We start from the raw sequence: 15,209 nt of genomic DNA, 5'->3' as shown, positions 1-15,209 counted from the left end.
GATTTGAGGAAGAGATTTGATTCAAAGCCAAATCCTGCTAAAGGATGTCACTCCTACTTGTCTTATGAAATTCCAGTAATGGATTACTCAAAAACTATACAGTGAAGTAACTTGATACTATGTGTGGTTATACTCTAGTACTAAGTAGTACTATGAAGGAATGGTGAACTGCTATTTTGAGGAACATGTTTGATTTAAAGCCAAACTCTGCTAGTTACGTCAAATTTACTATTTGTTTGAAACTTCAGAAGGCTGCCTTATTATATCATAAAATAACGTTATATTCAGTGGTAAAACTGTAGTACTACTACTGTGAAGAGATGGTGATCTACTAATTTGAGAAGCTGTTCTTTTTTAAGTCAAAGTGAGTTATGTCCTTCTTACTTATCTTATGACACTTCAATAACTCAAAAAATGTACAGTAAAGAAACATGATACTTTGTGTGGGAGTACTGTGTGAAGTACTAGGAATTCCTTTGAATGAATTGTGATCTAAAGCCAAGTTAGAGTCAATTTTACTCATTGTATGAAACTTTAGTTGTACAAAACTATACAGAAAAAATACTTTACTTTAAGTGATTGTACAGCATGGAGTACTAAGTAGTATCGCGAAGGATTGTGATCTACTTATTTGTTTTATCCAGAACCAAAGTCTGCTAGTGATGTCAAAGTTACTTGTCTTATGACAGTTCAGTACTACCCCAAAACTATACAGTAAAGTAACTTGTGTGAGGTATTACTGTATGAAGTTCTGAGTAGTACCTTGAAGGAATGGTTATCTACTTACTAGAGGGTTAGGTTTTATTTAAAGCCAAATCCTGATAAATGATGTCACTGTTACGCATCTTATGGCATTTGAGTAATCTATAACTCAAAAACTATACTGTAAAATAACGGACGAGTTTGTACAAGAGTACTTCATAAAGTACTAAGTAGTACTATTAAGAAATGGCGATCTACTAATTTTAGCAGCATGTTTTATTAAGTATTTGTAAGTGATTTTCGTCAGTACATTTCCAAAAAGGACCCACTAACTGATATTTTGTGTTGTTTAGATTGTTCCTGGTAGAAGCATTGGAGGATTTTCAACGAGCTTCATTCATTAGCGGCTCTGATGTCATTTCCTTTCTCTCAGCTCTCCCTAGCTATTTGAACAGTGTATCTGTTCTTATCTGCAAACTGTGGCTCACTTATCACAGAGAAATATCCCATGAAGTATTGCTGCAACAAAGGAATAATCTAGCAAAAGTACATGTTTGTGCCAAGTGTTAAAAAAAACAACTAACTAACCCACATTTGCAGAACTCTCAGTTCATCGTCATGAAAGCAGAATACTGCAATTGTTTTTAGGAATTTGGGATGAAATCCAAAGTTTTCAGCTTCACTCACTTCCTGAACAAAGACTCTGAATCCCTTAGAAATCATCCAGATGCCAAGAACAATCCAGGAAGTAGGTTTGTAATGAAATAACAGGAACTAACATACTCACATCATTGGTCTTCTGAGCATTTGGGAAGCCAACATCAATATGCTGTTCTCTGAATCAATGTTGTAACCCTTGTGCTATCCTAGGCACTTTAACATTGGGAGTTGGGTCATCTAGACCCACTAGACAGTGCTCTGAACCTTTTTTCTTCAATGATTTGTGAACCTCACTGGTGTCTATGGATTACATGAAATCTGTCCACCGTTATCCACCTTTGTCATGGTAGGGAGAACACATCAATGTAAGGGTGGGGTCATCTAAGATAGCACAAGGGTTAATATAAAACAGATTTTATGAGTTTTAAAAAATGTTTTACTTCAAACAGAACCAGTTCAAACACAGAGAGGCAGTGCCACCTGCTGGCCAAGTCCCAAAACTACAACCTGGTAATCATGGGAAAGGAAGATGGCTTTTTCAAATAAGCAGGTTCGGACTAGTTCAGGCTTTTCATACATTTTTTATTGTTGAGTAAACATGTTAAGTACGCAGCACAAGTAAACTCATTTTAATGCATCAGGTTCCACACTAAGCCATTGTGCGAGTTCTGCCTTTAAAGACCCACTCTGATAAAAAAAAATGTTTCAGAAACATAAGTAAATTAAAAGGATAAATAAATGTCCAATACATCACAGAGCTGAGATTCTCACTATTAAATAAAACTAACGAAAAGAACATGAAAGTTTGGAATATTCCAAACATAAACTCCCCCCAAGATGCAATTTCCTTCAGTACTTAATAATATAAAAATAATATAAAAAGTTGCTTTTAGTTTAGTTTAGGTTGTTTCTACATATTTTGGCAACATTTTCTACAAGTTTCAGAATAATGTTTTTGCAAAATGTTTTATAATTCAGCAACATCGGGAATTATTTCATGATGTTTTATATATTTATGAGAGATTTATTGGTTGATTGTGTTATTGCACAAGGTCATATTTATTCATTTATTTAATTAAATATATATTTGTTTAATTATGAAGAGTTTAGGACCCCATAAAAGAGAAGGTTATGATGAAGATCTTCCATGGCATAAAATGTTAATTCAATCCTCTTTGAGACTTTTAAACTATTTAAAATGATTCAAGAATATTTATTAATTAGTTAAAATATTATTTGTGTCCAAACTCCATAAATTAAGACGAATTTTTCACAGAAGAGTTGGCAACATAATGAATTGACCTGAAAAAGACCAGAATGGTTCAGTCCGCAGGAGTTCATCACAACGTAAACGCCTCGTGACCGCGCACGTCAGCGCGTATCCGCCGCACAGCTCTCCCTCCCTCCCTCCCACAGTCCCCGGTTCCAGTGCTGTCTGTGCAGGCTCGCAGACATGGCCGCCCTCAGTAAAATACCTCACAGTTGCTACGAAGTTGGCCACACATGGGAGCCGTCGTGCGTGCAGTCCGCCGTGGACATAACCAGCGCCGCTCTGGACGTCTCCTTCAAAATATACGCCCCTCTTTACCTGGTAAGGCTTTCCCAGCGCGAGACACTGCGGCTCGGGAGTTAGCGCGCTAACCAAGTTTGGCTAACTCACTGGTTTGGAAACGAACTAATCTAGATTAGCCCGAAAGGTCCAAGTTCAAGTCATGCACGGTTCGTGGACAACAAGAAAAGCCCTTTTTTTCTTCTTCAAACAAATAACTTATCGAAACTCAACGGACACTCATGACACCAAATTCAAAACAAAACTTTATTTATAAAATTGCCAGACTCCCCAATTAATGCAGCGGGTCCATAAAACGGTGTTTTCCAGAGAGAAAACAGCAAAACGTGTGTGTTTTCAAATGACTGCAAAAATAACCAAAATAACACACTTTCTTATACACAAGGTCACTGATAAGAAGAGACGTGAAAATAAACCTTTAAAAAATACTCCTGTGGTGGAAAAGTGAAGCATTTCACCTCATTTTCCTCACTATTTGAATGTAAGGAAATGTTTAATATTTTAATGACGTGTTCAGCGGCACACCTTCAATTTAAAACTATTTTAGGAATCACAAATGTGTTAATAGTAATAAAAAACATCACTGTGTAGTTTAAGTGATTTAAGAACAGCTGGATCTGTCACTTTAGTTGTTTTAAATGTTTTATCTATGTCTATAGCTGTGAGATGTGTATATATATATCTATATAAATATATATTTATATTTGACTCTTTCAATACTATTTCTCTAAGTTTCCTTTTCATGTCTGTGGTAACTGTGCTGAACTCTTAGGTCAAGGTCACTAACTGATCAATACTTGTCTTAAAAAGGTTTCGTAGTTCATTTCAATGGATCGGCTAAGTCAAACATTTCACATCACCAGGCTTTCTCTGGCCAGTTTTGACGGCCTCTACTGTCGTTTAGCGAGCTCTGAAAGGTTTTTTTGCTTTTGGTGCTTGGAGGTGGTAAATCATTTCTCGTGGCGGCTCTCCAACTGTTCCTTGCAGATAGCGGCCATTCTGAGGAGACGGAAGAAAGATTACTATATAAAAAGGCTCCTTCCAGAGATCCTGTGGTCCACCTCTTTCCTCACAGCCAATGGAGGCCTGTTCCTCATTTTCTTCTGTATTTTCAGGTGAGAGAGGGATTTGGGTTTGTGCAGTTCTATAGCCAAAGTTCAATGTTAGTAAGATCTCTATTTATTTTTTTAACACCTGATATGTTTGGTGTTTTTTTTAAAAGATGTTTGCTGTAATTATTGACAGTTTTATTGTTCCAAAACTATCAGAACTTCTTCCTGCACTGATTAGCAGAGACTCATCGCATCAACACTTTCTTGTTGTGGACTCACTATGTCAAAACCTGCTGGGAAACTATCAGTTCCATCTTAGGAATGATGCATTGTGGGAATTATTTACAGAGTTTCCTCACGAGAGCGCGGTTCAACATCTCTGTTTTGCTGCTTTATTTTATTGCAACGTTGCACGCATTTTTTTTTTAACAGCACATTGTGTTCTTTGTCCTGATTGGCTGGAGACCGGTGTCAATCATTCTCCATGTCATGTCACCCGTACAGACGCCGTTCCGTTTGATAAATGTATCTAAAACTGAGTGCGATCAGGGGCCTCATTTATAAATGTTGCGTACGCACAAAAGAAGGCGTACGCCACTCTCTACGCAATAGTTGATATTTATAAAAAGCAAACTTGACGGGAAAATGTGCGGTCCTTCACGCAAGCTCTGACCCAGGCGTACGCACAAAAACGGGTGAAATGAGAAACGGCGACACCGTCGGCAGATGGAAGAAACACCTGAAAGTGAAAATGACAATACTGCCTCTCAGAAATAACATGACGACTTCACAAAGCAAGTCTTACAATTAACAGCCTACACGAACACCCGTTTAATCGATCAGCAGTGAAACAAACAAAAGAAAATCAAACGAAAATTACAACAGAAATTCAAATGAAGACTTATTTGCAAAAAGAAAAGTGAAATATGTTCTGCAATACTGGCATGTTGTGCAATTCATCCTCATAAATAATATAGTTAACAGAACGAAATAATGTACAAAACTGATATTCTCGTCAGTGTGTCCGTCTGGCGGAGCAGATATAGGTGCAATTAGACAGACAGATGGATAGATAGAGAGAGATGCATTAATTGTCCACTGGGGAAAGTTGTTTTCATAGCAAAACATTTCTTCATAAGCTACAGAATTATGGTATTCATACATATGCCTTTAGTTTGTTTTATTTTTGATAAAACAATGTATGGCGTATTTTTCAACCATTCACAAAGCAACAAGAAATTACATTTGCGCTGAGCAATTTCCCATTTCCACGTCGATTATTACCGACATCTGTAGCTTGTCAGATGTAATTAAATGGAGGGAAATAAAATGCCCCATCACAATGCGTAATGACGCACAATGGCTGATCTTGCGCTCTTAGAAGATGTGGCAAATGGAAGAATTCGGAGAGAACGCATCTTTAGACAGCAAGAAGACTTGCTGGCAAAAGAGGACGAGTGGCTTATGAGCCGGTTCCGACTTCCTCGAGCCGTCCTCTTGGACCTCTGCGGGCTTTTGGGGGGGTGTCAGGCCGGTGCATGTGGCGCGTCGTGTCCCCCTGCGCCTCAGTCACCACTCCACTAAGGGAGCATTTACGGCGTCTGCCGCCGTCTGCCACTCACGTGCCTTTTTGGCATTAGTTAGTAATGCCCACACTGTGCCCTCCAAACAACATTTTTCTCCTCTTTTCCACCTCGCCAACGATAACTTCTACTTCACATTGAGTGAAGTTACGTTTTGTTCATTTCCTCTCGGTGTGTGCCATGGTTTCGCAATCAATGAATATTAACTTGTGGGCGTTTCACGGACCATTTATGGGCAACTATGGGCGTGTCATGAAGCCGCAAAAGCTGCGCAGCATTTAGAATCGGTTGTGATTTATTAAGGGAAAGATGCGTAGGATGTGCGTGCGCATGGTTTTATAAATCCGAATATTTCTGTGCGTACGCACGTCCTATGTTTCATCCGTACGCCACTTCTGACGCAAATCCTACGCAAAGTTTTATAAATGAGGCCCCAGATCTTTGTTTTCATTGATGAAACTGGACTTCTGTGAAAGTTTGAGGTTCGAGCGAATAATGTGAAGATGTTCACGTTTGTCGGAGAAAAAGTATCATTTCTGAGCGAAAAAGTCTTTGTCATTTTAGAAAACTGTTTGGAGGGTTCTACCCCTGGTCGGGGTTTGGCGCCGCCCTCCCCGCCTCCTACATCGCCATCCTTCTGGAGCGAAAGAGCAGGTGCAGCGACTGTTTCATTCGCTTGTTTTTACCTGACGTCCAGTCTGTCTAACCCGCCGTCTTCCCTTCCCAGGAGAGGTCTGCTGACCATTTACATGGCAAATCTAGTAAGATACGCTTTGATGTCTCTCAAGTTTCACATTTGTGTTGCTCTGTGGCCGTGGTTGACATCCTCTTGTCGTTGTCAGGCAACAGAAACGCTGTTCCGCATGGCCGCGGCTCGAGGTGTCGTCAAACCCATCAAACACGGAGAGGTCAGCCTCTTTACCAGCACTTTTCAGCATTCTGTCTAGTCATCAACCAGACCTGAGCTTACTGGGGCGTGGAGTTGTTTAGAAACACTTGATCAAATGCACGTGAGTTAACCAGCTGTAGGGGGTCTGTGGTTTTAGCTGCCGCCATCGCTAACAGGTCAGAAATGATAGATTTTTGACCACGAGGTCTCCGTTTAACACTGAACTCACCGGACTGAGCTGTTGTGGTGAAAGAAATGAAATGTTTCTTTCTCAGGTGCTGCTGTTCTGCGTCACTGCGTCGCTCTTCATGTTTTTCTTCAGGTCAGACACGACTGTGACTCACACTCACTCATCTGTTTTCAGTCTCATCCAGAATAACTTCATGTCTCCGTCACGGGAGCCCCTTCCTATCCTTTCGCTCATTCTAAAAACATTTAGGGGATAGCAGGTGGATTCATTGCTAATGATTATGAATCTGAACAGCTATTTGTGAGAACAATGAGCTTCATGAAAAATGATGGGGAGAACCGAGGGGTTTATGACCGTCCACCACCTGATGGAGTTTGCTCAAAACCGTCATAAAAACCGTCCCAAACGAGCCGTCTGCGGATGAAAAATCGGCAAACCTGTTTGCAGGACATGTAAAGGTCACAGGCCGCGTGGCGAGCCCGGAGAGCCAAAATGGTTATGCACTTTCACGTTCCATGTACTCAAGTTTATAGACTCTTTTCGGGCTCTACGTACGAATAAACATACGAGTCAAAGCGGGTGGAACTTCCAGCCGCCAGGGACTCGGATTCTGTGGCGACACAGTGAAACTCGCCAAACTCTCTGGCTTGTCTGGTGAACCCAGACCGCGGCGACAAGCCGCTTGTTTTTAAATAAACTCAAACTGAGGCCACACGATGCTATTCCGCCATCCTAGCACTCACGGAGCCGTTTTTGTGAGATTTGCGGCGCTTCTACATTTTACACCACGCCTCTTTAAAAAAAAATGTTATTTGAGAACACAGGTGACCTACAACAAAGAACAAGAAAGTGTTCAGAGAAAACGCCAGGGGGGAGACAAACACAACATAAACTTATATGAAATTAGAAAGCTGAGCAAAATGACACGTTTTGTTTGTAATGGGGGAATTTAAGTCAAATCTAATTTGTGTTAGTAAATCAACAACATTTTGAGCTTTATTGCTACATTTTGTTCAAACTACAGGCGGCGGACATGCGCTAGTAAACAGTAGAAGAAGAAGTCCGTCCCTGCTTGTCCAGTGTGAACACCAAATGCTGGAAAATTGCACTTTTAGCGTGTTCCTGAATGCACCTCCGGTGTGTACATAGCTACAGGCTAACAACGGGGCCTCCAGCTGTACTTTGTGAACCAAGCCGCCCCCTCCCCCACCCAAGTGAAAACCTCCAGTCAGGCAGAAAGTAGTTTGTTCTAATCAATGCAATGCGAAGGGATCAGGTTGTGATGGCGGTCAAATCAGACACTGCTGTAAAAGCTGAGTGTTCCTGTTGGGCTAATCATGGAAACATGATCCAGTTTGATGTTTCATCAGAATAAAGTGCAGCTTAAAGCTGGTTTCAGTGAAATAATGGAGACCTAAGTCAACATTTCATGTCACCCCTGCCTCTCTTTATTCTAGGAGTAACGATGGTCTTAAAGGTTTCGTCTTCTCTGCGTTAAAGTAAGTTTTATTTTATTTTTTTCTGCTGTTACCTTAAATGAAGCCATCGGGGGGGTGGATGAAGATTCAAATGTGATTTGCTGGTGACAGATTCATCATCGGGAAAGAGGAGCTTCCCACTCATTCCACTTTGACGGAGCCCGTGGGTTCGAGGCCCGCGGAGGCAGCCGCTGGCGTAGAACCAGCAGCGCTGCCAGCAGAGAGCTCCAGGAGGAGGAACCTGCTGGACAGAACCAGGAGGCTGCTGGAGTCCATGTAGGTCTGAAGGAGACGTCTGTGGAGGGAGCAGCAGCTCTTACAGCCATGCTTTCTTTTGTCTCCAGATGCAAACGGGGTCCAAGACACACGTGCTGCAAACATCACCATGACAACTGCATTTCCTACTGTGTCAAAGTAAGACTTCTCCACCTCTCTGAAATAGATCCATTGCTGTTTTTCCAAAGGAAACCCAATCGTTTGTTTGTTTGTTCCTGCAGGGATTCATCCGGATGTTCAGTATCGGGTATCTCATCCAGTGTTGCATTAAAGTGCCGTCAGCCTTCAGACAGATTTTCTCCAAACCCTCACGGCTTCCCTCCATTTTCTACAACAAAGACAACTTCCAGCTGGGAGCCTTCTTAGGCTCTTTTGTCAGCATCTACAAGGTGCGTTTAGACCCCCGTCTGCTTGGTTTCTGCTTCAAAGACCCTCTCCCATCATCTTTGATCGACTGTAAAAGCTTCCTGCTGGGCTTTTGATTATATTTTAGGAAATGAAGAAAACTCGCGATATTAGTGATCAATATTGCGAAGATCATAGAACTTGCGATACATGAACAAGTAGCAAAACAACGTAATCCCTAGTTTCCATTTCTCTGCAACAGTCAACATAACTTAAATGATGGTCCAGATGACCGAGCATCTAACACAAAATGAGTCCATCCGATTGGTCAAATGCATGAAGGGCTTCATAGACGGCCATAAGATTGTTTTAGCACATTTAAGCTAACTGTAGCAATTTTCGCCGACTTTTGCACGATATCTTTTTGATTAATTGTGCCGGCTTAATGTTTCTGCCTATTTTAGTCCAAATAAAAAGGTCTCCTTTTCTACGATGGAGGTTCTGCAGAGCAGCAGTTCATTAGAAATTTGAATAAAAATTACGCAGAAATTCAATTTTAAGAATCATTTTGTTCATATATATCCTCTTTCATCAGAAAAATGCCACAACCCCCCTTTTCCTCTGAGTGGGTCTTTCTTTGACACATTTACGTTCTCCTCTTTTTGACTAAACTGTGCATGTGGCTTCCGTTCAGGGAGCGAGCTGCCTCCTGCGGTGGATCCGTAACATCGACGACGAGCTGCACGCCCTGGTAGCCGGTGAGACGGGACGAATTCCCCCACAGAAACTCCACAGACTCCTGGAATGTTTTCCTGCAACACATTTCATCCTTTTGTGTCTCCAGGGTTCTTGGCGGGAATCTCCATGTTCTTCTACAAAAGCACAACGATCTCCATGTACCTCTTCTCTAAGCTGGTGGAGGTAAAAGCGTCTCTACGCTCAAAGCAGACGCTGACATTGGATCAGATCAGGGATCCAGACAGAGAAAAATATCATTTGAAATGTGATTAAAGTGAGAAGAAACCTGTTCCCACATACATGAACCCTTTGTCACTCTGGACTGCAGTAAATCTTCTGCTGTTCACACAGTTAACCTCATTTTATTTATCATATTTTCCAGGCTATAAGCCGCTACTTTTGTCACCAACTTTCGACCCTGTGGCTTATTTAATGATGCGGTTAATTTATGCTTTTATTTCTCGGCCGCCAGGAGCGCTCCAGCAATCTCAGAGGGGAAACTGCCTGCGTGATTCTATGTCCAGCAACATGCATGATTGCTTTGACAGACACTCAAACAGCATGGACCTCACTTCAGTTGTTAGACACTCAAGTCATGGTGCAATAAAAGAAACACCCATGCTCAGCCGCATCCCACAATCCTGTGGTGCCTTTAGACAAAACGTGCACATGACCGCCACTACAATATGGCAGCGCGCGCAGAGGCGCCTGCCGTGCGCGCTTATAAGTCACCGTGCTCTCTTTTACTGGTATTTTTCATCCAGCCCTGTTATTTCCACATTGCTGCCGTGTTACTGCCGGAAGGAGGGGAGAGCTGCTCTCGCGTTCCGCTGCAGCTCCCTGCTCCTTCTTAAACACGCACACGGTTTCAGCACATATACATCCTCAATCTACAACACGGTGTGGCGAACCAGGGGTCAGCCCCGCCTTAAACCCCTAAGACTCATAGGAAGTGGGGAATCTGGGTGTGAAGTTTCACACCATAAGTGAGGGAGCTGTGAGCTGAAGTCAGCTCCATGCTGTTTGGCAGTTGTGGGTGTGTTCAAATAAATAAGCTAAACTATTGGTCAATCCTCTCTCTCTGAGACTGCTATGGTCTCAGTGATGTGCCACTTGGATTGCTACAACATGTGGCTTGTATACAAGTGCAGCTTGTGTATGTAAATAGTGGTTATTCCTGATTAAATTGGGAGGGTGCGGCTTGTAATCAGGTGCGCTCTACAACCCGGCATTTACGGTATTCATTGACACAGTTTGGAGTTGGAGGAACTCTGTTCCTGCTCTGAACGTTACTCAGTTTAGTAAAACCCTCCGAGTTCCGTCAACCAGGTTTCCTGATAAGTTGGAGCAAAGGAATGTGCGGTGTTCTGATGCAAACGCTCCTTCTGCCCCTTCAGACCATGTACTTCAAAGGCATCGAGGCGGGACATGTCCCCTACTTCCCCCACGCAGACACCATCATCTACAGCATCTCCACCGCCATCTGCTTCCAGGCTGTGAGTAACGTTCAGCACACGGACAGAAAAACAGACACTTTTTAAGTTAGGTCTGTTTCAAAACATACCTACGAGTTTCATTGTTTCAAAAACGTCTTTACTCTCAACTTCCTCCTGCGTCAGTTTCTTTAAAACATTTTTTAGGCTATTTCAGATGTTGATTTAAAAAATAACGCTTCCGTTTCCAGGAACAATTTTCTTCTGGGGTTTAATCTAAAGGGCCTGTATCATGCTGTTCTTAAGCCTTTCAGAGTAAACTATAGCCATAGATATCAGAGTTTATTACCTTTGGCACACTAAAGAATGATTTTTTGAATCAACCGGCTCTGGCTGCTGCACCGAAGCCGGTCTGGACACAGTGGGAGTCCGGAGCTGGCAGCACAGACTCCTCCTGGAAGGGGCTGTTCTCACTTTGTGACATCACAATGTGAGAACCCGCTGGTTTTCGTGGGTTGGGAGGGGCTAATGCTCAGAGCGCAGGTTTTTAGAGGAATACTTAGAAATGCATGAAGGGATCAAAACACCACTTTGTTTTTAGTGAAGAATGAACATTATTATATACTTAAACGCTCACAAAATTGGTTTTGCATTGAATGGGCCCTTTAAAGTTCATTTGACCTTTTTTTTTAAATGTTTGTTCATTTCGGGTAGCAGCATTTAACAGTGGCCAAATGGGTTCTCCAGGGTTTTTCTTTTGTGTTTTTCTTTTTGTGTTTGTGCTGCTGGTTCAGGAAGGTGGATCTCATTATTTTTGTGTTTTCAGGCAGTGATGGAGGTTCAAAACCTCAGGCCTTCATACTGGAAGTTCCTGCTTCGCTTAACTAAGGGCAGGTATGCATGCATGCACTCTACAGAGTATAGCAAGCTTTGTTTTGTCTTAAATGAGGCTGTGGCTGCAGGAACATCACTTCCCAACACTTTTCTCCGTTTCCTTAGATTTGCTCTGATGAATCGAAAGCTGCTGGATGTGTTTGGGACTCAGGCGTCCAGAGACTTTAAAGACTTTGTGCCCAAACTGGACCCTCGTTTCACCACGCCTCCCAGCGCGGCCGTGCTTCCAGCAGGAGGCGACCTCCAGCTGGGATCCCTCTGAGCCAAAGCCCCCCCCCCCCCCCAGAGCGCTTTGGGATCCCATCAACACGGACAGTCTGGCTGCTCTTCCATAGTTTTTTTTTTTCTCTGCAAGCGATGGAACTTCTCAGAAGTAATGTAGCCTTGTTTTAAAATGGGAGGAGCTTAGGAAGGCGCACAAACTGGAAGTCTGTGATGTCATGAAGGTTGACTGTGGGGCAATAGTTGGCACATTTCTTACAAAAGTGCAGCATAAATTAGAAGGCATACAAATGCATTTAAGTCAATATAAACTATTCAAATGCAGTGATTGACATAGGAAAAATGATGTCAAGTCAAACCAATTGACCATTAAGTACAAACACATTCAGAACTGCATCTGTACATCCCATCCATCCAGATCTACGGTGTGACTGGAGAGATTTCTGATTCCCTTCATGCAGTTTTGTCCGGGTTGAAGTGAAATTAGAACATTTAGGCAGCACTGAACTGCTGAACAGGAAGACTAAAAGTAAGAAGGGAAGATGGGCTTGGCTGCAAGTCTGCACTTTCATTCACAGACTAAACTATTAGTAGCTGTGTGATGAGATTCAAAGGGGAATTTAGTCCTGTTTTGTTAGGAAATAATATTTCTAATGGAGATTGGAAGGTTTTCTAAATGTGCTTAATGAGTAAAGTTCAGTATTGAGCAAAAGCTTTGAGCCAACGTCAATTCCGTTTTGACCAATATTTCCAATTCAAGCTTTGATTTGAAATGTTTTCTCTTTGGATTTTGGTTGATTTTTATTTAATTTTTTTCTTGTTGGTTGACCATTGATTTAATGGATACAGAATAATCCAAGTATTTTTATGCAAATAATAATTCTGTGTCGAGGTCATACAAACACGCAGTTTGGTTAAAAACAAATGAAAACACATCAGGAGCACTTGAAATCTTTGACATTTCCCAATTTCAAGTTGCATTAGAAAAAGGGTAAAAACTGAATCCCAACGAGCAGTTTGCCTAAAACCTGCTTTATTTTACAACTACAGACAGGAACTACACAGAAGGATAAGCAGGGCTTTTATTCTGGAAATAGTCTGAAATGGACTAAAAATACGTCATATATTTTTAGAACTTGAAATTGTTGCTTAAAATACCCTTTTTATGGAATATTTGAAGAAAAAAAGGACGTCAGACATGACAGTAATCATGGAAACGTAAAAAAAAAGAGGTTCAGCAGATTTTCTTCATAAAAACATTTTTATTTGCTTTCTCAGCACTTCAACGTCCGTTTCCATTAGTTTTGACTTGAGTTAGACCACAGATTGGATGCAAAACTGGGCAAATAGAAAACAAAAGAAATCCTGGCTGAGCCAAAGATGGAGCTGTAGACCTGTGGATCTTTGACGTTCTGAACGACGAGCAAAATGTGATGGTCATTAAATGCGTGGAGCAATCTGGCTTTCTTTGAGTTATTTTTTGAAGATTTTGATAATCAGATTTCAGCGTTTACAGCTGGTTAGTCAGTTCAGCTACAAGAAAACCCTGAATATTTATACAGAAAATTCACCAAGACGGGCAGATTTCAGACAAACCTCCAGAGATGTATTGGACCCAAAGGATTTACAGAAAGCTGAGGATTTTAAAAGATGACCTCACAATTTACAGAACTTCACAAACTAAAGTGTGATTATTCAATGAGTAAGATTGATATTTTCCAACACTGCTTTGTTTCTTCACCTGAATTTAGGAATTAAAGATGAAAAAGCTGGTTTTAACATCTTGTGGCATTTTTCTGATGATGGAGGGAAAAATATGAGAAAAATTAGCATTAAATTGCATTTCTGAGTATTCCTTAACTCAAATGAATAGGAAGCAGACGGGATAAAAGAGCTTATTTGCGACGCAGATGCTTCCACTTGCAGACTCATAGATCCATGCATTCTCTGTTTTCTTTTCCAAGCTGGCATTTGGCTCAAAACTGTACGACTGGAAAGCTCTGAGGGTGGGAGGGACTGTAAGCTAGCAGAGGGGCCTGTAAACAGAGAGCTCTCATTAATGAGGAAGCGTAGGGGGGCGGAGTTGCCCGGCCTAAACGTCCAACCCAAAATTTGTAGGCGAATTTCTGATGAACTCCGGATGATGCTAGAAGACGTCAGGTTTTTAGATTTTGAATATAAACTGCAGAATCATAACAAAAACAACCTCTGGGATTACTTAAAAAGTAGATCAAAGGATGATTGGAGTAGAGTCTTTTAATAGAATTCAAACTTGATATGGATCTTCAGCTGGAAGCAAATCCCAAAGCGATTCATTTTCTCCTTTTGGGAGTGTTTGAACAAAAGGGGTTTTTATTTTCAGGCTAATCCTTGTTTTAAAAGTTTGAGGAATAAATTTTGGTGCCATGAAAGTATCGGGTTTTGATTTATGATGACAAAATGTGTTTTTAGAGCTAATTACATTATAGGTTTTGTGAAAGTTGTTTAATCTGCAGTTCAACAATAAAGAAGTGTTTCCTGTTCTTCATATCAAAATCCAGGTAAACTGTCTCCATTTAATCTTTTTACTGGTAAATTACTGATAATTATGGTCCATTTTGACCACATAAATTCTCCAAAAATATAAAATCTGCAGTATAAACCAGCAGTATGTTTCAGAAATACGGCATTTTACTTCCAGTCATCTTAAGACACGGTAGACCTTGATAACAGTCCATGATTGTATGAAACAAGGAACAGAATTGTTTAAAGAGATCTTATAAAATACAAAAAGAAGTGATGTTTCAGTTTTAAAATATACATTTGTGCTGTTTTTTTTCTTTAATTTAAAGCGATATTTCAATAAAAGTATTTCAAAAGCACATTTAGCTCGGGTCCATTGTGTTTTTTGTTCAGACTAGTGACCAACTAAGACGAATTATTCTTGTTCTTAAGCTAATTAAAAGTTAGCTTTGCGGTTTCATTAGCCATTTTCAGTACTTGTAGTTTTTGAACACTATGGTAAATAAAACTTCAACTCCTACAATGAAGTTTCCATATTTTCAACAAATCATTTTAGAATTTAATGCTGAAAGAAAAAAACATCTTAGGCGATCACATTTATTTTAAATATTCACACCAGAATTTTCAGAAATAATGCATTTATTACAATTTTATAAAAAATACAAACCAATAACA

The 15,209-nt window shown here is 40.8% G+C and overlaps 1 protein-coding gene across 1 annotated transcript; it reads left to right on the top strand.

Annotated features, from left to right (window-relative positions):
• The first annotated feature begins 2,744 nt into the window (after positions 1 to 2,744).
• Positions 2,745 to 14,893, top strand: tmem135 (transmembrane protein 135). Its single transcript, XM_023962379.1, has 15 exons — positions 2,745 to 2,953; positions 3,920 to 4,047; positions 6,132 to 6,221; positions 6,295 to 6,328; positions 6,410 to 6,475; positions 6,732 to 6,778; positions 8,104 to 8,145; positions 8,236 to 8,400; positions 8,469 to 8,538; positions 8,622 to 8,789; positions 9,440 to 9,503; positions 9,590 to 9,666; positions 10,881 to 10,979; positions 11,743 to 11,810; positions 11,916 to 14,893. Exons 1-15 carry the CDS (start codon positions 2,816 to 2,818, stop codon positions 12,070 to 12,072), a joined length of 1,413 nt encoding a protein of 470 aa, XP_023818147.1. The 5' UTR covers positions 2,745 to 2,815; the 3' UTR covers positions 12,073 to 14,893.
• The last annotated feature ends 316 nt before the right edge of the window (positions 14,894 to 15,209 follow it).

This window comes from Oryzias latipes, chromosome 14, assembly GCF_002234675.1.
Source record: "Oryzias latipes chromosome 14, ASM223467v1".
NCBI classification, from domain to species: domain Eukaryota; kingdom Metazoa; phylum Chordata; class Actinopteri; order Beloniformes; family Adrianichthyidae; genus Oryzias; species Oryzias latipes.
Note: the sequence above shows the minus strand (reverse complement) of the source record. Positions and strands in the feature narration are given on the sequence as shown.